The 27,529-nt window shown below is 39.6% G+C and overlaps 2 protein-coding genes across 2 annotated transcripts; one reads left to right on the top strand and one right to left on the bottom strand.

Moving 5' to 3' along the window:
- Positions 1-123: 123 nt before the first annotated feature.
- Positions 124-3,146, bottom strand: LOC119793528 (GTPase IMAP family member 8-like). The gene is made up of 3 exons (XM_038300729.1): positions 3,106-3,146; positions 1,216-1,749; positions 124-1,020 (listed from the first exon to the last, which is right to left on the bottom strand). The coding sequence occupies exons 2-3, from the start codon at positions 1,736-1,738 to the stop codon at positions 188-190; spliced, it is 1,356 nt and encodes a 451-aa protein (XP_038156657.1). The 5' UTR covers positions 1,739-1,749; positions 3,106-3,146; the 3' UTR covers positions 124-187.
- Positions 3,147-5,933: 2,787 nt separating this feature from the next.
- Positions 5,934-27,529, top strand: LOC119793523 (GTPase IMAP family member 7-like). The gene is made up of 5 exons (XM_038300725.1): positions 5,934-6,175; positions 8,173-8,258; positions 8,518-8,556; positions 24,378-24,482; positions 26,708-27,529. The coding sequence occupies exons 2-5, from the start codon at positions 8,240-8,242 to the stop codon at positions 27,475-27,477; spliced, it is 933 nt and encodes a 310-aa protein (XP_038156653.1). The 5' UTR covers positions 5,934-6,175; positions 8,173-8,239; the 3' UTR covers positions 27,478-27,529.

Below are 27,529 nucleotides of genomic sequence, written 5' to 3'. Positions count from 1 at the left end.
TATTTCCCCCACAAATAAATTAACCATTTGTTTACCCGTTGTCCTTCTTATTTTGTTTTGAATTAAATGAAGCCTGACATATTTTAGCAAGATGCGAATGAAAGGGTGAAATACCGGTATGTACTTGCATGCGTGCTGCAATTTTTTTCCCCACTCGATCTAATCTAGTTTTATGAGGAAATGCAGTTTAAAGACACACAGCCAAGCTCACATGGGGCTTTGATGATGATCCAGGTTCATAAAATAATGATATAATTAAGTCTCTAATTTTCATTATAAAAAGTACAAGCCTCTCCCATGGAGAAAGGTGATCTTTTCTTGAGTTGTGATATCTTTTCTTGAAATTAGAATCAGATAGACCAGAATTGGACGGACCAGAATCAGGTGGACCATTCTGACCAGATCCAGACATAACCTGGAGTGTGTTGCATTTTGTTACTCCATTAAGTTCAACCATCTTATCTATTTTTTGTAGAAAGTTTCTAACTTGCTGTCTGTTTGTTGGTTGCTTGTTGTCAAACACACAGTATCTGTTACCACACAGATTGATAAGTTTTGTTATTTCTTTGCTGTCCTTTAACTTCTCCTCAATGGGCTCACCTTTCAGACCATCTCCATAAGTAAAAAGCACCATAGTGGACTTCAAAGCATCAGTGCCAAACAAAATTGGAAGACATTGAAACATGACCCTATGTGCTTCACAAACTCTATCAATCTTCACCACGATGACAAAAGCATGAATCTCTTCTTCATTTAATGCATTTACTATGGCAGTGGCTATTTGCTCAGGAGACTGTTTAAGATCACTCAAACCTGGAGTGTCTATCAGTGTTATTTCTTGACTACCTATTCTGGCAGACTTGGTGAGACACGTTTTTGTGCAAGAATTAAACCCACAATCTGACTCGAACACTTGCGACCCCAGAATAGTGTTTCCTGATGAACTCTTCCCAGCTCCCTGCAGCCCAAACAGCACAATATTTCTCTTCTCCAGGATTTCAGGTACTGAAGATGGTATCACTGGAAAGACAAAAAAAAACTGATTGTTGAAAATGAATGTTTCAGAGAGACAGGTCTGACTGACTCACATTATCAAATTAGGTTAGTATGATTTAATTAAGATAATGTAGTGATCTACTGTTTTAAGATAATTTGGAGAGCACTGTTGGCTTAATGATGAAATATTGTAATGTATGTTTAGTAATATTTCCACACCTGACTTGTCGAGCAGCTCTCTGACCTGCTCTGGTCCTCCATTTTTATTGTTGAACCCCAGGTACCTTCTCTGAAACCTTTCAACGATGCTCTGAAGAGGAGACTCAGTATCTTCATTGATAAAATCTTCCAGTGTGCCGTCTAAATTATCAATACCTGCAAAGAGCAAGAAACCTCTCTCTAGTCCATATGGCTCAATCACTCTGATAGCTGCCTCCACCGCTTTCTCTTGTTCTTCAGTGAATCGATCTACTTTAACCACAACCAGAAACAGAGATATTGAATCCATTCGCTCCTTGCAGTAGGCTGTGATATTCGTTTCTGAGTCCTCTCCTAGTATTCCTGGTGTGTCGATCACTGATATATTTCTGTCAAACACAAAATTGGTTTCTTCTTGGATGTCTGTGGTCACTGATTTGAAGGAGCGTCTTGATTCAAATGACGTTTTTCCTAAAATGGTGTTTCCTGAAGCACTTTTTCCAACTCCAGTATGTCCCAGAAGAACAATGGAAGACTGAGCCATGGCTGAAAACCCTCTAGAGGAGAGAGAGAAGACTTTGGAAAGAAGTTACAGCTGGGAACATGGATAAGGGAAACTAATGTACAAATATTGCGTGACAAAAATATTTAGTTTTATGATGAAAAGAAATAAGAAAATATCTAACAAGTATTTTTCTTATTCTTTCATTAACATTAGTCAAGCTGTTCTAATTAGGTTATCAATCTATCCTACTTTCAGATACTCCACATTAGCAGACTAGAGTGATGTCTTTTAGCGAGGCTGCTTCTTGAAACAGACTCAATGTGGGAGTTTAAATTTCTTAATTTTTTGAATGTGTTTAAACATGTACTTTAAATGTGTCTATTGTTGGACAAGCAGCTTAGGTCAATAAAATTCCTAATTTTCACTTCTAACATAAATATCCCTTTTATTGTAAGTTGGTACAAAGTTGTCTGCTGTTTAGTTTCAAACATTTTTGCTGACATTACCATACATTTGGTGTTTATAAATGATGACAATTAACTTTTTAATGGTTTTATGTAAACAGTGCTAGACTCTCTCTCTCACACATTAAAACAACCCAGCTTTAAACACAAAGCAATATATAAACTACACAAGTGATGCCCATAAAACAAAAATTAAAATAGAAAAAGTTACACAATATAAAATGCAGGTAAAATTAAATAAAATACATATAAGCAGCCAGGCAATGAATATTTAACATTTCACCTGCAGTCAAAAGCCAAGTCAAAGAGACAAGTTTTAAAAAGTGTCTTAAAACATAAAGATATGTAACCTGTCTCATGGCAGGTTAAAGGTGAGGGAGAGAGAGAATAGATGGATTTAAAAACAAATAAAGTGAAACGTAAAACAAACAATAGGGCATGGGGAGATGAGAACTTCCAAAGTACAACTGACTAAATTAAAAAAATATTTCATGACTCCCATGATTATCAAATTTTAGGTTCTTTATTGACGTTAACTCTTAGTACTGTAATCTCTGACTTTGTGAAATGTGAGGATTATTCTGCAGCAGCAGCTGAAATATAGACAGTTTTATTCTGACACCATGAGGAAATGTTTGGTAAAATGGCTGCTGGTGGCCATTAAATAACACATCTATATCCGCCCCACTTCAGTTTGTCCTCTACTTGATTTTCTTTCAAAAAAGTTTAAGAAATACATAATAGCTACAGCTTTACTTGCACTCACTCAAAATTGTATATTACATTATATTCCTACCAAAATATGCAATTATAAATTATGTTCCAAAACTTTTTAAAACATTAACATTCAGAACTTAACATGGTCTGCATTGTGTAACACAATGTTGATAGAAAGATTAATTAACAATCGATAAAAACAGTAGAAAATCAGAATAAACTGACCTGATTTAGAAGACGCATCTAGTTTAGCCCCTTCGACGTGATAGCATGTCAAACCTGGGAGTTATGAAGGATACGTATGGCAGGTCAATTTACCATAAAATCAGCCTCTTCTGACTATCCGTAATTACTTCTAACATATCAAAGAAACAATTTTGGCTAGGAAAAATACAGTCCTGAAGGAAACGTTAAGATATCTGAATGTATAATTTGACTAGTGAAAACAACAATTCAAGATATCTTCAATCACATTTTGGAGAATCAAAATGCCTTTTGAGATACCTCAAATGACGTCACCCGATTCTTCATTTAAAAAGTCACACATCCCTTTTGTACGTAAGCGTATTGCATTCACCAAAGAAAAAAAATCAGACAGCTTATCTCATAATTATGAGATCAGTATCTCGTAATTATCAGATATTACCTCGTAATTACGAGATCTTTTCTCATAATTACGAGATATTATCTCATAATTACGAGCTCTTATTTCCTAATTATGAGATCGTATCTATATATTTGGTTATGCTTACTTGAGCCTGTAATGTAGAAACTCTCACAAAACTGGTCTTCATGATTATCTATTAAGAATATCTGCATCTGTTCCACTGAACAGTTCTCTGCAGGTCTAACATGACATGCATTGGAATTCCACTCCTGTTTTTCACTTCATCAATAAATCCATCTATAACCTTTGGGTTACTACTTGTGGAGTAAGCATGCAGCGATATGACCATGCACGAAAATCCATCAACAGCTCTATTAATAGAGATTCTGTTTGGTTTTAGCTTTTCATATGAATCGACATGCTGCATGAAGTTGGGACCTGGTTGTTTTAAACGATTCTGAAGCTGTCATGATCTTGGCGCTGATGGTTTGGTTTTTCCCTTTCCTCCTTGCTCCCCTGTCTAATTGGTCCTGCAGCTGATTAACCCCGATCATTTCCACCTGGTTATCCAGCTATTTATGTTGCGTGCTTGCCTTCCGTCAGCGCTAGGTTATTTAAGCAGTTTGGTAAGATTAACTAGCATTCTGTATCTTTAACTGCCTGTAACTTTCCCACTGCCTGTCTCGCCTCGAATTATGGATCCAACATTCTGAGGTCATTACAGAAGCCTCATCTCCTTGCGGATTTAGGATTTTGAGAAGGTATCAATGGACAGATCTATGTGACACCACCAAGCCAGCTTAAATGCCTTTCAGACGCATTAATTTACAACCATAAAGTAGCCCGTGCTGGTTTAATTGCTCCTGCAGTCAGAGTGGGCCTCTTCGCCTAAAAAAATTCTAAGGACTTACTTTATAATGCTGATAAATTAACATTAATTCAGTCCACATTAAGGAAACTCAGTATTTCCCAGTGTTGCAGACCTAAAAAGAAATAAAAGCAGATTAAATCTAACAATCCACTCAATGTTCACGTTTCATGTAGAGGAGATCAGCAATGACTGTCCTTCCAGATTGAGAACAAACAAAAGCACAACCCACACAAACTGGATTCCTAACACAGATCTCCTAAATATAACACATTACCTCATAATTAGGACATCTTATCACGTAATTATGAGATAAGATCTCATAATATTGAGATCAGGATCTCATAAATATGAGATAAAGATCTCGTAATTATGAGAAAAGATCTCGTATTTATGAGATAATATCTCATAATCATGAGAAAAGATCTTGTAATTATGAGATAATATCTCATAATTATGAGATACTGATCTCGTAATTATGAGATAATCTGTCAGAATTTTTTCTTCTTAGGTGAATGCAATACGCTTCCGTACCTTTTGATATCTTAATCACAAGATAAGAATTATGGAATGTCTGGAGAACAAGAACTTTGAAGACTGCTTCAGAAAATGAAGATAGTGAATGTAATCTGAAGCTGGATATTGGATATTGAAGCTCGACATAGCCTGCGCCACCTACATCTCAGTCTATTTGGCTATGGCTAAGGAGCTCAGACTTCGGCCAGCCCCCCTCTATTGCTACCTCTTCTAAGGCGCAGTGGTTCACTTAGGGACCGTCAACACTTTTTCAAAACAAACACTTTCAAGAAATAAAAATAAATACATTTGTTGTCTTATGACCAACTCAAACAAAACCAAGGTAAATTCTGCTAATAGATTATATAAATGAGACACACCAATCTTTATTCAATTTTGACTCTATTGTCAAAATGTAGATTTTTATTTCAATAGCTTCTGGGTCATGTGAACCACTGACTCAAAATCTGCTTAAATGTACATGAAACAGATGACGCACAGCCTTGGTGTTATTGAAAAAAGCACACATGAAGTCAAGTTCATTTTCTATATAGCAATATTGCAATACAGTACATTTTCTTCTCCTTTCACAAAGTTCCTAATATATAATGTATATGATAAATAAATATATATATATATATATATGTATATATATATATATTTATATATATATATATATATATGTATATATATATATATGTATATATACATATGTATATATACATATATATATATACATATATATATATACATATATATATATATATATATATGTATATATATATATATATATATATATATATATATATATATATATATATATATACCATCAGAAATATCTGAAATTTGTATTTTGGCTAGTCCAAATATAAATACAGACACATTAATTAACAACCATGTCAACTCAAAAAACGATTTAAGATGTCTGGCGTGATAAGTGTGGCAAAGCCAATGTTATGATAATACAGCTTGCCATAACTAAACCAACAAAAGCGAAACCAATACATCAAACAAACTCTTTTAAGTTAAAAGCAAAGATATGTCTTTGGTTTTCCCTTATATCCTGTGGTAATTAGCGATAACTTCACGTTTTTAAGAGTTTTTCCTGCCTGGACTTAATTCATTTTTTTTCTGTATTTTTATGCTTTATTTTTAAGAAAGGGAAATGATTTTGTCAGCAGCCTCGCCTATCTCGGAAGAGTTAAATTGACAGCTTCAGATTTGAAAATTGTTTCCCCGGGTTCCGGGGTACTTGAACGCAACAGAAGCTCGCCTGATCAACAAGGAAAAGGCAAGAAATAAAAGTATGTAAAAGGGGAATGACGATGCATATGTTCAGATGATGTGCTTAGGAAGGTATAAGGTTTATTTGCGGACACAAAATATGGTAATCGATTTGGAAACTATCGCTGATCCGTTTACATGTTGAGCATGCGGTTCGTGTCTATGGGGTTAGAACTGAGACCCATTTCCGTAGAATTGAACTTCCTACCGAATGGGCGCACCAGTTAATCGAGGACACTGATCTTTATTCACTGGATTGCCCGAAAAAAGTGAATCCACCGGCCAGCATGTTGGTACTCCCCACTCCCACGGAGATGCGCAGTTGCCTACTTGTAAAGCATTTGACAGCAGTTACTAGCTGTGGCAGTATATTTCACTGGTTAATTTCACAGTCAGTGGATTAATTAATTAAGAAAATCCATATATACGCAGATTAATCCTAGCGTGTAGTATAGTATTTTATAGTATATTATAGTTTGCTATTTTATAGGATAGTATAGTATGTCTAACGTTAGAAAATACAAAGTAGAGTAAATAGAAAGTAATTCACTGTGAAATGTCATTAAGTGTATGATGCTGTCGTTTTTTGTAGTGTTTGTTGTATTTCTCATTTGAAAAAGTTGTGTTCTGAAATATATTGCATGTTATATAGAAAACAAGCAACATTTTTAAAGGCTAATGCACAGAAGCAGCATCAAAGTGTATGCCATCATTCATGCATTATAGGAAAATACTATAGCATTAACAGATGTGTACTTGTAATTCAGTCTTGATGTAAAATCTTGACATTTTATGTAACATGTATTACCAAAACCATGTAATCAATACAGGTATGTTACAATTACAATTTAGCACTTTTGGCACACCTGTATTACTATGCTCCATTGAATTTGTCTTTATTTTAAAAGTCTGAAGTCCGAGTGAAAACGAGAACATCGCAGTTGTTCTATGCTGTATTGCACATATCGTTTAAATTGCGACCAGGGGCAGAGCTATATGGGGGGCCAGGGGTGGCCATGGCCACCTTTAGCTAATCATTGGCCATCCCTGTGGTCACCCTTACCATTTATTTCCCTCTAATACAGATGGTGGCAAAAGTAATACTTTCAAGTGGAATATTCAAAAAATTTTAATTTTTCATATATCAACAATTACTTGACAACAAAAACACTGTGGTTAATTATGCACATCAATATACTAACATTAAAGATGATAAGTACAGAATTCAAGCAGAACTAGATTTTGTGTTTTATGGGGTAAAGTGAACATGTGTCTCTGCATGTCATCTGGGAGTCATCAGTGAAATCATAGATAAATAACAATTTTAATAAAAACTTATTAAGTAACCAATTTATGTAAATGTTAGTAATCTTGAATACAATGCAGAATGATTACTGATAAAAGTAGGTAAGTAATGACAATGGAAAATATGTTCCCCCAAAACTCAAACCTGAAAGAATTCTACCCACTATACCTTTTATCTACAAAGCACAGATGTTTGAATGTATTAGTCTATTTGTTAGCAAAGGCTGTGGGAAAATATAGTTTGTCTTTCTTTAGAAAATATGGATGTTTTGCTAATTAATTTTACTGTTGGAACAGTGTAGATTGACCCTGAGGTTCTGGTGCCTATCTACTTTCAGAATCAGACGTACTTTCGGCCACCCCTCAGTGTACATTGGTTATTGCCTGGCCACCCGTATAAAATGTTCTGGCTATGCCTCTGATTGCAACCGGTCTAACTACATGTAGGGAGTGCCAATATGGCGTCTAGTGGCTTTACTTCAACCCAGTACTACCAACTATCAGCAATTCAGTGAATGATTAGAGATCATTGATTGAGGATAACTAATTTAACATGATGCTTCTGTTGGCCCCTGTGGAGCGATTGCTCACACAACTTGTTCACTTGATCTAAAATGTCTAATGAAAATGTTTCTTTGAGGACTTTGTCAAACCTTTGATCATTAGTTTTATTAGTCTGATTATTTTAACCCATCCAATCTACTTTTTAAAGCAATACATCAAAACATTTCCAGTGAGGTGTTATTCTCAACCAGGAAACCAAAGCATCCAGTACAGCGATGGCGCAGACAGAGCTTGGTAAGTTTACTAATCAAATATACAAATATCTTTGTATGAGTGTTCATGATATCAGACATTCGTTAATGTGGATCTTGTGGTGTCAGATCAATCAAGGTGTTGTAACGTCACAAGTTTGCTTAATGTCATGGAGCCATATTTTATTTTGGGCCAAAAGCATCCTAAAAATCAACAATGTCTATATAAACACTTTAACATTTATCACTGTTGACTCTTTTTACAAATTTAAGTCCAAATATCTGTTTCTTTGTTTAAACAGATTTGAGAAGAAGAAGAAAAAGTGGGGACATCCGTCCAGGTAATACAGCACGTAGATTCGATTGAGTTCTATTAGTAAACTTTTCACAATAAATGTCATGTTAAGGCACTTTAAAGAGACAATTCAAACAGATCATATAATTATATGACTCATAAATAATTTTTATAATTGGTTAAAAGTTTTCTAAGGAATCCCAGCTGACTGGATTGAGTCACTAACTTTCCAGGATTCTGTCGTCCTGGATGAGCATCTGGCAACAGTAAATATTTCCCTGTATTGTGTCGTTTATTCTGCAGTAATACCTAAAACTAAGGGTGCTCCGATTGATTGGTCACCGATCGTTATCGGCCGATAAAGGCTTTATATAGTTTGATTGGCGGTTTCTATAAAGGCCGATCGGATGGGTCGATGAGACGCACTACTTGTTGAATTCACTCCTCCGATTCCTCTAGGGGCGCTGTAGTTGCTCTGCATCGGTATGCGACTGGAAGTGGGGAAGAATAAGAAAACGGACGGTCCGTTTTCTTGTGGTGAGGCAAGTTTGGAAGCGACTTGCACCAAGCCCCCAGAGAAAGTACCACGAGCTGGCTCCTTACACGCTATGTATGCTGAGTTGTTGGATAAGGACGGGGTGGCGGTGACATCAGCAGCTCAACATCATCGCAGATGAACATCTACCTATCAGAGCCAGTCATCCCACGGAGCGGACAGCCGCTTGTTTTTTGGCGAGACAATAAAAGTCGTGTCCCCGCTCTCGCACAAGCAGCCCACGCCTACCTCTGTGCTCCGTGCACAAGTGTAGATAGTGAGCGACTTTTTAGCACAGCAGGGAATATTGTAGATGAGAAGAGGAACAAGCTGTCCACCAAAAATGCAGAGATGCTTATATTTCTAAAGAAAAATCTGCCATTGATGCTTAACAAGTAGGCTTTAAGAGAAATGGCTTTACTAATCTCTATTCTTCTTCTTTCTTTCTCATTGACTGATGTTTTCCATGCTGTGCACTTTAAATGTATGTAGATTTAAAGGAGCTAAAAGAACATTTAAAGTTAGCATTTGTTTGAAATTACAAAACTTTATTACTACTGAAAAATGTCTGCAGTGATTAAAATGACATTTTAGATTTTGAGCAAGGACAAAAAGCCGGAATTACTGATATATTATCTAAAGATGTGTGACTGGTCTGTCATGGCTTCTATTTTCAGTTAATTACCGCAGGACAAGCCTAAAATACATACCTTATGCCTTTTTATCATGGCATCCCAAAACATTTGATTTTGTTTTCTTTGCTCTGCACTTTAAGTTTGTGTAAATTAACAATGACAGATTTTTTGTATCTTATTTAGAAGTAAGGCTTATTTGTTAAGCTCTAAGCTGTTCAAGATGTTTCTAAGGAAGTCAAATGTTGAACGTTTCCTGTTAATAAAAGTATACAGTTGACAATTCACAATACATTATCTTCTGTTAATTTTAATACCTATACATTTTTGTTAAGACTATTAAAATTGAACATATGACATGATAAATAGAAGGCTTCAGATAGACCCAGTGATCAGTCACCGGTGATCGGTGTCAACCAATACTGCTTTCAGCAATCGGTGATCGGCCCCAAAAATCCTGATCGGAGCACCCTTACCTAAAACCAAGCATTCATGCAGGGACAGTGGAAAGGAAAAATTCCCTTTTAACAGAAATAAAGGATGGAGGCAGGCGTGCTGCCAGGAATTTAGGGCCCCATGAAAGACTTATGCTCTGTTCGAAATCCTAAGATGCGTCCTTGGAAGGCCAGATTCGAAGGACGATTACGTCATAGCGCGGCACCGAGGTCTGGTCGGATTCCAAGAGTCCTCGTTATGCAGCCTTAAAATGCGTCCTTCTTTTTGCCCGATTTGAAGGACGGGTCCGATGTATCCTCGGTATCCTTGGATATCCCAGGATTCATTGCAAGACGAAGCAAAGCCGGCTGCTCCGTGATCAGAGGACAGGTTATTTGGCGCCGAACAATAGTGAAAATTGGAAGTTCAGTTTAATATAATACAAGTCTGTGAATAGTTCCGTCTGAAATGAATGAAAATAGCTGTTTTAATGGTTATTGAGTCATATATGTGGCGGGTAATGTTTGATTTATCTAAAAGTTTTTATCTGTTACTGTGTAAATTAGGGGTGGAACGGTTCACAAAATCCACGGTTCGGTTCGATTCACGGTTTCTGGTCACGGTTTTCGGTTCGGTTCGATACATGTTGATTGTTACATCGAAATCCCATAAACATTTATGGAATTAATGAAAAAATTCCCCAAAAAATAATGGATTGTAATTATTTTAAATGATCTGCGGAAATCCTGGATCATTTCCGTATGTTTTGCTGCTTTGAATTTAATCATCTCGCGCATGCTCTCTACCATCTCCAAGGGAGAGAGAGGGGAGCGGACGAAGCCACAGTGGGGGCTGTAGGCTTTGCTTTGAGCAGCCGGTCTGGAGCGCAGAGGGGGTTGCTGACATGTATGAGGGATTTCGGGGTTAGCATGACATGTTGGTCATGTTGCTGTTAGCGTAAACAAAACGTGTTGCACAACGTCGCACACTGTTGCACTTTTATCCACAACTTTCTTTCCGCCGTCATCGTAGGTTACTCTAAATGCAAAGCGGTCCCTGTTGGGTTTTAATCCAGAAAAATGTGAGTTTAAAAGATTAAAAGGAAATGATCAACACAGAGACAGGGTTTTGTGACGTCAGTGTCTGCAGGGTGGAGAGCAGCTGCCGGCTCAGAAAACCAGCAGCTACTCACACAGATCCCTTCATAGCAACATCAAACAGGCGGGCCTAAAACAGAAGAGCAAGTAATAGCCCCATTTACACTACCCTTGAAAAACCGATCCAGGCCGAGGCCGATCCGAGCTTGGATCGGTAACCAGGCCAAGCTCAGTTTTGACGACCGTTCACACGTCACACTTATCTCGGTTATCTCGACTCCTCGCCTCCTAGTGACGATGTGCGGTGTTACTGCTAGGATTGAAGGAGGGACTCAAGCAGCTGGTGGTGGTAATGCACCAAACGCTGTTTGTCAACCGCCGTAAAACCCAAGAAGAAGAAGACGACGGAGGAGGGAATCAAGCAAATCAAAATGGCGGCGCCCGTCACATTCAGAAAGTTATGCTTAATTATTATTGCTGTACTTCCGTGTTTGCGGTGGGTCAGGCGAAGACGGCAACCTTGCGCGGATGTACTTGAGAAAGTCGGCTTTTGGGAAGCCGACTTTCTGGAATGGAGTGTGAATCGGCATGTTCAGCCAGTCGGCGATGACGCGTTCTGCTCATGCGCTCTTGTTATCAGAGAACCGAGCCAGGAAAAAACCGAGCCGAACCCACCTCGGGAACTGGTCTGCAGTTAGCACGGTCCGGTTATGTCTATCTCGGTTCAGTTCAGGTTGTTTCCGTTCACACACGACAAGTTATCTCAGTTACTGAGCTCGGACCGGTCTCGGCTCAGTTTTTTAAGGGTAGTGTAAACGGGGTAAATGATTGTCTGGGAGGATGCAGGTAACAAGATAGTGTGAATTGACCAACTGGCTGGATGGAAGTCACACAAACGTGTGATTCTGCCTCATGACCTACAGGAGGTCATAAAAGTTTATGACCCTTCTGGTTGAAACGCAGGATAGTTATCATTCTAACATTTCCCTCCTCTTATACATAAAAACATCAGCATCTTTCAATTCATATTGTATTCATAGGAGTAGGAATATGAGTACAAACATAACAGTCTGTTTTGTTCAAATCTTCAGCAACGTGCTTGGAATGCTGCCTCCACATCTTGGCACTGTAGGATGACTTGCTGCGGATCCATCAAAAATCATCCTGCTCTTCCTTTGAAACACCCATTAACTAGGACTCTAAAGGACTGGGTTAGGTTGTTTCCTTCACCAGCGTTGAGACGAGTGGTCCTAAAAAAACCAAACCCCTTTGAAGCTGGACTTCACCACAGATCCCTCACCTTAGTTATGGGGTTCCTGTGAAGGTAATTGGGCTTCTTGCTGTGGAAAGTTTTTAATCAGTTTACAATTACTCTGGTGGATCCAAGTGTCTATCTCCTGGATTTTCACGGCAGTGGGGGTTGTTAGTTGCACTATGTAGGGTCCTTCCCACCTCGGAGCTTTCCAAGTTTTCCTTTTGATGATTTTAATCAGCACTCGGTCTCCAGGCTTCAGGCCTTCCTGTGGGGAAACAAAAGGAGCACTAGGCAGATTACATGTTTTCCGAACAGTTTTGTCGCTGAAAAGCTTCAGCATCCACTTAGTTAGCGGGTCAATGTCATCTTGTTATTTTTTTGCCCATGGCTTTCCTGTTTCTGCCATGAATTTTCTCAATCTATTTTGAACATCCTCTGACCATTTAACTGGGTTCTGTCTGGCTGGAGTTAAACCTTGACAGGCAATCTGCATCTCTGCATCTGTCCATGGCCCACACACAAGAACAGTGGGTCCACGATCCAGTGGGTCACCATCTTGGGATCCCGTGCGTTGACCACAATGAGGGTTGGCCACCTCCAACACCGGAAAAGCACATGCCCCCCCCCCAGGATCTTGGTCCTGTTCTTGTTTTTTTAATTCAGCCAATCTTGGATAAAAAGGGGCAGATGGGCCCCTTCCACAAGCCTCCACTTGATAATCATCCCTGTAACACTTCGAATCAAGCTTCACATCCCCCCCTGATCCTCCCAACTCATGCCCACAAGGGTCAGGGGCACTGGGTTCCGTACCATTCACAGAGGACGACACGGACAGGGGGCCTGCTCCTGCTCCTCCAATATCACCACAAGATGGTGGGGCCACTGGAGGAGGAACAGTGGCATGGCTGTGTTCATATTCACCGTGATGGGGGTTATCTACACCTTCCTGCACAGCTGATGCCACTGCTTGAACCCCATCACCCCCTTGAATTTGATTAGGGTCAGGATATTGAGGAAGCATACGGGATACAACAGTTTCTTCATCAGCTTTAACTTTTACAGCAGCAATTGTAGCTGTCTTTCTATCCTTCTTCTGTTGTATTTGGCTTTCCCTATTTTTTGCTTGCATAATCCACTTATTTAACTCTTCTAATTCTTTTCTGTATTTAGCTTGTTTTCTTTTTGATTTATACACCAACTTCATGTCCACCTTCTGCTGAATCTTTGTCAGCGGCTCAACTCTCAACTTTCCATCCCAGTCCTCCTTCTCAATCCACTTTCTGGCAAACTCTGGGTCACCACCACAACACGCCACCATCCATCTAACATCACCTGGCATTTCCTTCTTACTACTACCTTGTCCCATTTTTAAAGAATTTAGTCCAGTACAAACACCTAGGGTATTCTAAGCACTGGATGTTTATTTAGCAGGACAGCACCCAAACACTGTTGTGGTAATTTCTGCTTCTACCTTTTCAGGTGAGAAATTCTTGCCTCTGCATCCACAAGAGTTATACTGTATTAATTCCTGCTGTTTTAGTATGAAACAACAAAACAAAGCGGTTCGATTGTTTCCTCACACACCTTCACACAGTCACACACACCTATTCTAAGGCCTAATATTTTTAATTTTTTTTACAACACAGAGTCCCAGACTTGAATGCACAGAATACCCAGATCCCAGACCTGTAAACAAAACTTGGTTTCGTCAAATATTCTTGCAACTACAACCAGTTATAGCTTGAACACAGAGGGTTCCAGACCCAAATGCACAGAATACCCAGATCTCAGACCTGTAAACAAAACTTGGTTTCGTCAAATATTCTTGCAACTACAACTAGTTATAGCTTTCACACAGAGGGTCCCAGACCCAAAACGCACAGAATACCGATCCCAGATCTATCACAACAAACCCTGTTTGTCAAATATTCTAGCGACTACAACTAGTTATAGCTTTCACACAGAGGGTCCCAGACCCAAACGCACAGAATACCCAGATCCCAGATCTGTGAACAAAACTTGGTTTCGTCAAATATTCTAGCGACTACAACTAGTTATAGCTTTCACATGGTCCCAGACCAACTTTTGATAAAAAACTTTAGGCGTACCTTTTCTGTGCAGATCAGTCCTCAGCTTGAGTCGTCACCAGGATGTCCAGGGCAAGGCTGGACCAACCTATTGGCTCCGTCCGGCAAAGGGTGGACGGCTGTCGACAGTTTCTTGGCCTTGGTCCCGCACGGTCCTGGAAAATTGGATCTTGACTCCCGGGTTTCAGGCACCAAAAATGTTGGGTTTTAATCTGCTGATTAATCTGTTTTAATCTGTAGCTGCCGGCTCAGAAAACCAGCAGCTACTCACACAGATCCCTTCATAGCAAAGCCTTTTATTAACAGTTTACAACATTAAACAGGCGGGCCTAAAACAGAAGAGCCAGTAATGATTGTCTGGGAGGATGCAGGTAACAAGATAGTGTGAATTGACCAACTGGCTGGATGGAAGTCACACAAACGTGTGATTCTGCCTCATGACCTACAGGAGGTCATAAAAGTTTATGACCCTTCTGGTTGAAACACAGGATAGTTATCACTCTAACAGTCCCATACAGCAGACCTATAAAGTGCTGCTGGCGCGTCTTCCAACTCCTGTTCTTTCCCACTCGCCATTCCGACACAATTCTCCACAACAACAGATTTTTTTCCCCTGCTTCTTCTTCTTGTTTACTACTGGTAGTTGGCTTTGGTTGCAGTACCGCCACCTTCTGCTCTGGAGTGTAAACGCTTCCCCTATGAGAAAAAGGAGCAGCGCATGAACCGAACGAAACACACGCGAACCGAACAGAGACAGTCGAACCGAACAGTTCGGATCGTTTTCATAAATCGTCCCATCCCTAGTGTAAATGGGTTTGGCTGTAATTTAAGGACAGATTCTAATAGATCTGCAGTGTGGAGAATATAAATCTGATAGGAGTTTAATTTTTTCATTGCTGTTTTGCACAATATGCTTAGTTAAGAATTTTTTGTTGTTGAATGTTAGAGGTTTTGCAGATATATTTTTTATACATACATTGTTAAGATTTACTTATGTATTTCTACCCCTTTTATAGAATAGAAAATCCATTTATTGTCCCACAATGGGCAAATTTACAGCAGCAGAAAGATTATTAAAAATGGTCACACAAATGTGGACCTTAGAAAAATGTATAAGAATGACATAATAAGGAAGAGTAAAATATAAACAATGCAATATACAAGTGTTTTAACAATATAAACTGGAGAATAAATAACCAATATCCAGCTATGGACATTTTTACAGTAATGGATATTCGAAAACAGCAGCAACATCAGAAATGTGCAAAATGACAGCAGCATGTTATTTAACTGACTAATTACATTTGCTTTTATTTGTTCATGCTCCCGGTGGTTGGAACCTTTATTCCACTCTGGATTCTTGTGAGTCTTTGTTCAGTTTACAATGAAAAATAAATGCCGTATTTTCACGACTATAAGGCGCACATAAATGTCTTTTTTTCCCCTCAAAATGTGCGGTGCGCCCTTTGGTGTGGTGCGCCCTATGTGTTGTAACTGCGACTTTTGAGACCACCTCATTGAGGAGATGATGAAAGAGAGGCTGAATGTAAGGAGACCAGGTGGTTTTTTTTCCACTCATCACCATCGCTGTTAATCTGTGACTCTATGCGTGCCCATCTCACAGCTGATGTGGAAAACATGGTGAAACAAATGAATGCTGTGCTTGCTGTTATTCAACCGCTTGACATCGGTGTGAACCGGACACAGCAGGCGCAGCAGAAGCAGCGAGTTTACATGCAAAGTCAATGGTTGACGCGCGTATAGACGCAGCAAAAGGTCCCGCAGTGCGTTTTGAGCAGCAGGCGCAGCGCGTCGGGAGCGTTTAAGCATCTGACGCGCCACCAACGCGCTGCTGCTGCTAGAGATGGAAAAATTGAAGTTTTGCTGCTGGAAGCGCCGCATCAACCAATCAGAGAAGCTGATCTGGGAGCTGGCTGTGAGACGACACATCGCTCTGATGACAAATGATATTAAGGCAAATGAAAAGGGCTGGATGGATGAGGAGATGATGAAAGAGTGGCTGAGGCATGTGTATGTAAGGAGACCAGGTTCAACTGCTCGACATCGGTGTGAACCAGCCATTCAAAGTAAGGCTGCGAGCGGCGTGGGAGCGATGGATGACAGACGGAGACCACAGTTTCACGAAAAGTGGAAGGCAGCGCCGGGCAAGTTACACCACCGTTTGCGGATGGATTGTAGATGCTTGGACTAACGTGTCTGCTGGCACTGTTGTTCGAGCTTTCGCAAAAGCCGGTGTTACGTCAATCCGCGTTTCCCCATCAGATACGGTTCACCCTGCGTCGTCTTGCCGCTCCGCCCCGCCCACGCGGCAAACACGCGCTTGTTCGGCGCGCTTGTCTGAGGAACTATGGACACCGTGAAAGCTCAAACAACATGTTTCGGCAAAGTTGTCACGTTTTTGCGGGAAACTACTACTACTACTAACTACTAGTACTATTATTATTATTATTATTAAGAAGAAGAATACATAATAGTAATGATAAATACATATGTCACATATTTATTTATATATATATATATATATATGGGTGAAATGTGGCCATCAGATAGCGTTCCCCCACTGTAAAACAAGGGGAAACGGTATCTGATGGGTAAAATGTGGCCATCAGATAGCGTTCCCCCACTGTAAAACAAGGGGAAACCTTATCTGATGGGTAAAATATGGCCATCAGATAGCGTTCCCCCACTGTAAAACAAGGGGAAACCTTATCTGATGGGTAAAATATGGCCATCAGATAGCGTTCCCCCACTGTAAAACAAGGGGAAACCTTATCTGATGGGTAAAATATGGCCATCAGATAGCGTTCCCCCACTGTAAAACAAGGGGAACGTTATCTGAAGGGTGATTTTCAGTCATCAGATACCGTTCCCTCACTTTACCACAGGGTGAACTGTATCTGATGGGTAATACTGAGCATTAAAATGCATTGCCCTGTTTTCATTTCATATGCATATACATATATATGTATATATATATATATATATATATATATATATATATATATATATATATATATCTGTGTATAATAATTATAATATATATGTTACAGATATGTATTTATCATTACTATTATGTATTCTTCTTCTTAATAATAATAATAATAGTACTAGTAGTTGTTAGTAGTAGTAGTAGTAGTTTCCCGCAAAAACGTGAAGAAATTGTGACAACTTTGCCGAAACATGTTGTTTGAGCTTTCACGGTGTCCGTAGTTCCTCAGACGAGTACGCCGAACAAGCGCGTGCTTTCTCAGTGCTCATCACGAGCACACGCGTATTTTGCCGCGTGGGCGGGGCGAAGCGGCAAGACGACGCAGGGGGAACCGTATCTGATGGGGAAACGCGGATTGACGTAACACCGTCAATATTTCCGAGGAGCCGCCCGGCACGCAGCCTCTGGGCCGGGCTGCCGCTCTATTTTTCTACCTGAAAACTTAATTCAACAGCAGCCTCTGGGGCGGGTCGCCTCCGGTTTCACCGCGGTGGCTGGCAGGTGTTTTTTCATCTAAATAATCTAAATCTTGCAGCTATATTTGCTGTGATCACTGGGAATAAAGTAGTTTTAATATGTTTTTAAGTGAGAAAGTCCACCTGAAAACTTAATCATTGCAGTCAGTTCATCCAGATTATCATCCTGTCTATACTATTTCTGTGGGAGGCGCTCAGACACATACCACATACCAGCGGTGTGCCGACAGTAGGAATCCCTTCAACAGCAGCCTCTGGCCGGGTCGCCTCCTTGCGGTTCACCGCGGTAGCTGGTAGGTGTTTTTCATCTAAATAATTTAAACTGCAGGCACCAGGATACCGGTAATAAAAGCGAACATATTCCGTCGGCAGGTTTCAGGATTTCAAGTTAATTTAGGAGTGATCACAGCGCTCTGTCATCAGCGATGTGTCTGTCTCACGGCCAGCTCCCAGGTTTGATTAATACTTTGTAATAAATACATGAATAAAGCACAATCATACTCAGTTTTGCATTTAAAAAATGCGCCCTATAGTCCGGTGCGCCTTATTTGTGTGTTAAATACAGAAATGGCACACATAACTGAGACTGCGCCTTTTAGAAAGGTGCGCCTTATGGTCGTGAAAATACGGTAAATAAACAAACAGTTTTGAACCTGTTCGAATTCACAGCCAAAACACTTCCGTTCTCCTTATTTTCATGAATTTCGAAGGATCCAATCTAGGTAGACCGTGTCCTTGGAGGATGCAGCCCAGGTTTTCGAGCAGAGCCATTGATATTCAAAAAATGTACGCAGTTTTTAAAACTATTATAAAGATGCACTTAAGAGTATCATTTACATTTTCAATGTAATTCTTTTTGTAAAATTTTTACAAAGGAAATTTATCAGAACGTGAAAAAGTTAAATATACATTAACTTTAAATTTTACATTTGCATCCTATCAAAATAACAACAGCTTATTTAAAACAAAAAACACAGCTGTTTCTTTGTAGACATAAATAGAAAAAAGGTTTAGCTTTTGAAAATATAGTCGTATTAGGTTTCAGTATAACTTTATTTAGAGAACAGATTATTTTGATGCTGGCCTTGAGAACTTTTCATTCATCTACATGTTTAATGACAGTAAAACATGTATTTTTTAGGTGGCTGCTTCAAGCTGCTCATGAAAATGATCCAGATTTATAGATGGTTTGAGTTGTTGTAATTGGATCTGAAATCTAACTTAACTTTTTTAATATCGACACAGATTTTATACAGGCTGCTGGAAGCTACCCAATGCACTGTAGCTTCCAGGATTCATTTATTAGCGATTATTGTTTAGGTTTTTTATATATATATATATATATATATATAACAGGCAAGCACAATGTTGCTCACCTGTCACTGGGACAGGGATGGGGCTGGGAGGGTTAGTCGTGGATTATCTCTTTACAGTTATTTAAGGTAAATATCCTGTTAAACATCTAACCTTTAGCTGATTTTAACCCTCTGATAACTATGGTGTTATCTTGTTGCCTGGTCTGGTCGGTAAATGTTCATTCTCATTCCTGTGAGCTTCCTGGTTTAGTTGTTTGTTTAATGCAGGTCTCCTGATAATCTTTGTGAGAAAACAACCACTCTTGTTATATGTTAATTAAGCAGGACAACCCTGGTTTTACTATATATTTAAATAGGACACACAAGGGAAGTTAGAGCCTTATTAACTTCAACCTTTGGGCAAATGTGAAAACATAGAATGGGCTAATAGTTGTTCCCATGTTTTGTTACCCTGCTTTTATTGTCATTACACTGTCACAAGTACAGAGCTACGAAATGAGCTTTCTGCATTTAACCCATCACTTTGGGGAGCAGTGGGCTGCCATTGTGTGGCGTCCCAGGAGCAGTGTGGGTGGTAAAGGGTCTTTGCTCAGTGACCCAGAGTGGCAGTCTGTGAGAGTGGGCTCAAAGTCAGAACCACTGGATTCCAAGCTCTATGCCCTAACCACTAGGCCGCCACTCCCCAACTTTTTTGACCACTTAAAAAGATGAGAGAGGCCGGTAATTTTCATCATAGATATACCTCAACTATGAGAGACAAAATGAGAAAAAAAAATCCAGAAAATCACATTGTCTGATTTTTAAAGAATTTATTAGCAAAATATTGTGGAAAATAAGTATTTGGTCAGTTACAAACAAGCAAGATTTCTGGCTCTCACAGACCTGTAACTTCTTCTGTAAGAGGCTCCTCTGTCCTCCACTCGTTACCTTCATTAATGGCACCTGTTTGAACCCGTAATCAGTATAAAAGACACCTGTCCACAACCTCAAACAGTCACACTCTAAACTCCACCATGGCCAAAACTAGAGAGCTGTCAAAGGACACCCGAAACTAAATTATAGACCTGCACCAGGCTGGTAAGTCTGAATCTGCAATAGGTAAACAGCTTGGTGTGAAGAAATCAACTGTGGGATCAATTATTAGAAATCGGAAAATATACAAGACCACTGATAATCTTCCTCGATCTGGGGCTCCACGCAAGATCTCACCCCGTGGGGTCAAAATGATCACAAGAACGGTGAGTAAAAATCCCAGAACCACACGGGGGGGACCTAGTGAATGACCTGCAGAGAGCTGGGACCAAAGTAACAAAGGCTACCATCAGTAACACACTACGCCGCCAGGGACTCAAATCCTGCAGTGCCAGACGTGTCCCCCTGCTTAAGCCAGTACATGTCAAGGCCCGTCTCAAGTTTGCTAGAGAGCATTTGGATGATCCAGACAATGACTGGGAGCATATAATATGGTCAGATGAAACCAAAATAGAACTTTTTGGTAAAAACTCTACTCGTCGTGTTTGGAGGAAAGAGAATGCTGAGTTGCATCCAAAGAACACCATACCTACAGTGAAGCATGGGGGTGGAAACATCATGCTTTGGGGCTGTTTTTCTGCTAAGGGACCAGGACGACTGATCCGTGTGAAGGAAAGAATGAATGGGGCCATGTATCGTCAAATTTTGAGTGAAAACCTCCTTCCATCAGCAAGGGCATTGAAGATGAAACGTGGCTGGGTCTTTCAGCATGACAATGATCCCAAACACACCGCCCGGGTAACGAAGGAGTGGCTTCGTAAGAAGCATTTCAAGCATTTCAAGGTCCTGGAGTGGCCTAGCCAGTCTCCAGATCTCAAACCCATAGAAAATCTTTGGATATATACATATATATATATATATATATATATATATATATATATATATATATATATATAAAAACTGTTTTCTCACCCCTCGTGGGGTGGTATGTGTCATCCTCAAGCTCGGGTTATCTACCAGAGGCCTGGGAGTTTGAGGGTTCTGCGCAGTATCTTAGCTGTTCCTAGGACTGCGCATTTCTGGACAGAGACCTCTGATGTTTTACCTGGAATCTGCTGTAGCCACTCTCCCAGTTTGGGGGTCACAGCCCCCAGTGCTCCAATTACCACTGGCACCACTGCTGCTCTTACTTTCCACATCTTTTCTAGCTCCTCCTTCAGTCCTTGGTATTTCTCAAGCTTCTCGTGTTCTTTCTTCTTGATGTTGCTGTTGCTTGGGATTGCCACATCTATCACTACTGCCTTCTTCTGCTGTTTGTCGATCAACACGATGTGTGGTTGGTTAGCCATCACCTGTTTGTCAGTCTGGATCTTGAAGTCCCATAGGATCTTAGCTTGGTCATTCTCAACTACCTTAGGAGGTGTCTTCCATTTTGACCTTGGGACTTCCCTGCATTTTACACCCTGCTGTTATGTGCTGTATTGTTTCAGAGGCATCTTTGCACAGTCTGCATCGGGGGTCCTGCCTGGTGTGGTAGACCCCGGCCTCTATTGATCTTGTACTGAGTGCCTGTTCTTGTGCTGCCATGATTAGTGCCTCTGTGCTGTCCTTTAGTCCAGCCTTTTCCAGCCACTGGCAGGATTTTTTTGATATCAGCCACTTCTTCTATTTGTCTGTGGTATACGCCGTGCAGCGGCTTGTCTCTCCATGATGGCTCTCCTTCATCTTTCTTGTCCTTACTTTCGGTTTTCTCCTGCCTGAGGTATTCACCAAGCCATTTGTCTTTGGGGGCCATCTTCCTGATGTACTCCTGGATCTTAGTTGTTTCATCTTGGACAGTTGTCTTGACACTTACTAGCCCTCAGCCTCCCTCGCTACACTTGGTATACAGTCTCAGAGTGCTGGATTTTGGGTGAAATCCTCCATGCATAGTGAGGAGCTTTCTCGTCTTGATGTCAGTAGCTTCTATCTCCTCTTTTGGCCAGTTATTTATTTATTTATTTATATATATATATATATATATATATATATATATATATATATATATATATATATATATATATATATATATATATATATATATATATATATATATATATGTATATATATATATATATATATACGTGTATATATATATTAGGGCTGCAACAACGAATCGATAAAATCGATAAAAATCGACTTTTAAAAGCGTTGGCAACGAATTTCATCATCGATTAGTTGTGTCGCGCGATTAATGCGTCATCCGCCACCGCCGTCATCACATCCACTTGACTGAAGCGGGGGAAGAAGAAAAAATACGGCAGAGCGAGCCAGCGCTGCAGGGCGCAGTGTTGCCAACTCAGCGACTTTTCAGACCCCTCCAGCGACTATTTTTCAAAAAAGCGACTAGCGACAAATCTGGCGACTTTTTACGGTGTCACTGGCGGCTTTTGGAGACTCTTACGTGAAAGCATGTATCATTCCTACTCTGCCGTGGGGCGCCTCCCCCCGCTCCCGCAGGAGTCCCTCTCAGCGCTGCAGTCAGAGCCTCAGCGTCCAGACTGCAAATGAAGCGCGCATGCACCGGGATTGAAGGCGCAAATTGATCACAATAATTAAAATAGCCTGCGCTTTGTACAGTGAAAAAAGTCGTAACATGCAACTTTTGTCAAAACAAATTAACATGGCACGGAACCACCATGTTTGTTTGGTTTTTAAGTGGGGAAACGTAACGTTAGTTTCTCAGGTAGCTCATCTGATGCTTTCCTTACCTTGTTAGTAGGTTACAGACAGTGATAAGGTTGGCTACTTATTTTACTTTAATTTAATTTGAATTAGCTTAAGCAGCGTTTATATTTACTTTATAAATAATTAACTTGCAAATTATGAGGGCAAGGCTTTTAAAGTTTAAATCTTCTGGCAAAGATAAAGTAAAGAAGATCCTGCAATTTATGGAAGTAAAGCAGAATAAAATCCAGCAAGATCAGTAATATGTCAATTAATTATCTGCCACATTCCCATGTAAATATCTGTCTTTGGAGGATGTGTTTTTTAGCACCCCTAGTTCTCTCATTTTTATTCCAAATGCAATTTATAATTTGAATCACAGGGCTATTTTTATCTCTATGGTTCAGTATTTTCCCAAGTAGCAACTTTAACTTCTATACTTTCCTGTCTTAAAAGGCAGAACTCTATTAGTCTGTTGTTTGAACCCCTTAGGGGCTTTAAAAAAAAAAAAGTATTTTTTTGCACTTTATGAAACAAAGTAGCCTATATTTTGTGGATGTACAGCTACATTTCTCATGTAAGTTTGCGTAGTTTTAACACAAACATTTATTTTTCATATTGCACCAGTACAGTTAATGAGCAACCTGTACTTGTGCGCTTGTTTGTTCTGTCTAAAATGTTTATTTTGGAATAAAGAGTATAAAATATAAAAAAATATTTTTTGTCAGATTCATCGATTAATCGACAAAATAATCGGCCGATTCATCGATTTTTAAAATAATCGTTAGTTGCAGCCCTAATATATATATATATATGTATGTATTTATTTGTTGTATAAATGGAAACGACTCACACCAACACCAGTGCAACACTGTACTATTAATCACAAGAGCAACCTTTTTTTAAATTAAAACCCAAACTCTGCAATTTTTTTGATAGTATCAGTCCTTGGTGTATTCTGATAGGGGCGAATAGAGGCTTCATAGCAAGGGATACATGAGATTGAAGAATAAAACTCAACTCCATGTTTTTAATGCATTTTGCACCTTATTTATTTTTTGCAGTGCTCTAAACCTTCCACATCAATGCCTTTTGCAGCATATCTCTCCTATACTGTTTTACATTTTGATCACTGCTGCACCTTATAAAAGGAAATGTTAATTTTGACTGCTAAGCTGCTCCTCATTCACTGTTGGAAAGCTGTATGTACCAAAATTTAATTTTGTATACACTCTGTGCATACAAAATGACAATTAAGTTTAAGTCTAAGTCTATGATTTTCATTTATCACAAACTTAATAATATTCATATTTGATTCTGACTTGCATTGTTTTTTCCATTTTCAGATTTTAGACTAGTTCTTGTTGGAAAGACTGGATCTGGGAAAAGCTCCAGTGGAAACACCATCCTGGGGAGAGATGCATTCAGTGCAGCAGTCAGTCAGTCCTCAGGTAACCAAAATATGAAGGGGTCTGTGTGAACAGTACTTGTGATAAATCTGTTTTTTAGGTTTCTGTGTGTTTGACTCAGGCTCAAAAGACAGCAGGAAGGTTGGTTTCTGATTGGTTGGTCTGGTCACCCTATCACTAACTGCACCCTCAGTTCAGTCCCAGTCCACCTCAATTCAGTCCCTCAGTTGGATCAATCGTTTGCTAGATCCCGCTAACTCCACAGAGCTTGAATATCCAATATCCAACTTCAAACCAGCTTCACCTCGGTCGTTAGCAACTGAGTTAAGAAGATGGGCCGCTTCCTACAGATTCTGAAAAACGACATTGTTGACATCTGTGTCCATGTGTGCCGCTAACTGAAACACACAGTCTGTCAGAGCGTCCAAACTACTGTGACCAGGTGTCGTCTTTTTCACGGACATGTCCTACTTTCCATACCTAAAAATAACGTCGGGGGGGATTTCAAAATCGTCCGGGATTTTGGTCGACTACAGTGCAGCAGAACCAAGCCATGAGCTCCGGGAACTGGTCAGGGAACTCATGCGGAAGGGGGGACAACCCAGAACCTTCTTGCTGGAAGGCAGCAGTGCGCTCCACTGCCCCACTGTGCGGACCTAGAACCTCATCCACTATACCTTTTACTATATTTAAAAACATGGATATTTATATTAGGATAATACAATGGATATACTATGGTTACTCCAGTTTCTCATCTAAAAAGAATGTATGTATATAGTCCTATGCTTTTGTAGGATTTGATAAAATGATGTCTGTATTACAACAGAGAAAGACTGATTAAAGAGGATAGGTGAAAAACACTTTTATTATGAAAGACAAAATAAGGAAAACCTTTCAGGAAATAACAGATTTTTGTAAGGGTTTATTTCTAAATTATGGTCGAAATAAGTACAAAAAAGCAACATGCCTGATCTGTAACCTCACAAATGTGTATGTTTGTATTAGGGCTGGGCGATATAGAAAAAAAGCTTATCGATAAAAAAATGCATATTGATCGATATGGATAATTATTGAAAAAATTTGAAACCATATTTTATGTGCGGCTCTGCCTGGACATTTTATGATATTGCTAAATGATTTAATTTTAAAAAGAACACAAACACAGACTTCCAATTAAATCTTTATTTAACCAACTTTTTTAACCATAACAGAATTGTTTTAAAGAAAAATAACTTAAGAGACCTGAGTTGTTATTAAATACTGACAAAGAATAAACTAAAGTGACCAGAAAAGTGACCAAAATAAATATAACAAATAAATAAATGGACCCACCGGCCGCCACCCGCATTCCTGCTTTAACCTGAGTTATTACTTTGAAGTTTCTGGCCCCTCAGCATTTTTCTCTCAATTGTTAGAACTACGTGGGAAACTGCCCAGAACTGAAAATATATATATATTTTCCGAAGATTCCTCGGAGGAGAGCCGCATCGGGCCCTACACAGCTCGTACTCCTGCGGGTGTGAGCGGCTGAGATGATAAAAAAAAAGTTGGTTGTGTTATCAGACTTCGTTTTCACTGGTTCCCTACACATTTTACAGATGACTGTGGTTTGTTTTTTTGCCCGACTTGCCATGACCGAAATACTGCCAAACTGGCAAACTACAAAAACCCTTCTTTGGAACAATTTCCTCTGCCTCTCCTTGCTGCGATATCTTCATGTGCTCTGTGTTGTGGTTTGAGAGGGCGGCGCTTTGTGACGGCGTGCCTGGGTCCGCGATTGTGATTGGTTGGGAGGAAGTAGTGACTAGCATAAACCTACATGATAGGCTACAATGAGAAGGAAGGAAAACTGCGTTTTTCTTTATCGAACTTTTATCGACTCTCTTTTTTTCTATTGCGCCACACGTCTATCAATCGATATATATCGTTATTGAATTATCGCCCAGCCTTAGTTTGTATATGTATGTATGATTTCTCTAACATTTTAAAACAACTACATCCCTGACAATGCTTCTTTGGTGCTTCTGCACAGTAAAATTTGCAGTGTTAAAGTGACACTTTAAGAGTTATCTTTAACATCTATCTGAGTGCACTGAATTAGTGTTAGATTAACTTTGAATTATTTATATATTACTCCAGTTGTTGTTATACAAAGTCTAAAAGAGTCAAAGTGATTTGACACTGCATATTTAACTCTGTGGAATTTACTGTGTGCTCAGTCTTGTGCCACACTGACACTGAAAATCTGTTTTTTTTTTTTTTTACAGTAACGAGGCAATGCTGTAAGGCCAGTGGAGAGCTGTTTGACAGAAATGTGACCATCGTGGACACTCCTGGCCTCTTTGACACTTCATTGTCAAAACACACCATCAAAAGAGAGATCTCCAAATGCATCAACATGTCGGCCCCAGGGCCTCATGCCATCCTCCTGGTCATAAAGGTGGGGCCGTTCACCAATGAGGAGCAAGATGCTGTAAGGCAGGTGGAGGAGATCTTTGGGGAAGATGCTTGGAAATACACCATGATACTGTTTACACAAGAGGATGAAACCAAAGTAGATATGGAGACACAGCTACAGGAAGCTGGACCAGAGCTGCAGAAGATTCTTAGAAAAGTCAACAACAGACATTCAGTGTTGAACAACCATAGAGCTGATGATCGGAGTCAAGTTCTGGAGCTGCTGGAGAAGGTGGATAAGATGGTGGCTGAGAATGAAGGGAAGCATTACTCCAACTACACCTACCTGCAGGTGGTGGAGATGCTGGAAAAGAAAGAATCAGAGCTTAAAGTGTTATATGAGAAGGAACTGAAGAAAAAGGTCAAAGAAGTTGAGCAGAGGTACGAGCAGATGCTGAAATCTGCTCAACATGACCAAGCTGTCTTAAAGAGACTTCAGTTTGAAATACAAGAAGTTAACAGATTCTTTGAAGGTTTAAGGCAACGCGCACGTCAGGTTGTAGAACAGAGCGCACAGGAGGATTCAATGGAAGACATTTATAAGTTTCATAAGACCTTAAAGCTGCAGTTTAGTTATTAAAGACTCAAATCCTCTTAGATTGATGATGAACAAAGTTATTAGCCACTCATTT

This window comes from Cyprinodon tularosa, unplaced genomic scaffold (genome assembly GCF_016077235.1).
Source record: "Cyprinodon tularosa strain WSP-4 unplaced genomic scaffold, ASM1607723v1 ctg454, whole genome shotgun sequence".
NCBI classification, from domain to species: domain Eukaryota; kingdom Metazoa; phylum Chordata; class Actinopteri; order Cyprinodontiformes; family Cyprinodontidae; genus Cyprinodon; species Cyprinodon tularosa.
The sequence above is the reverse complement of the archived record's forward strand: the minus strand, read 5'-3'. Positions and strand labels throughout refer to the sequence as shown.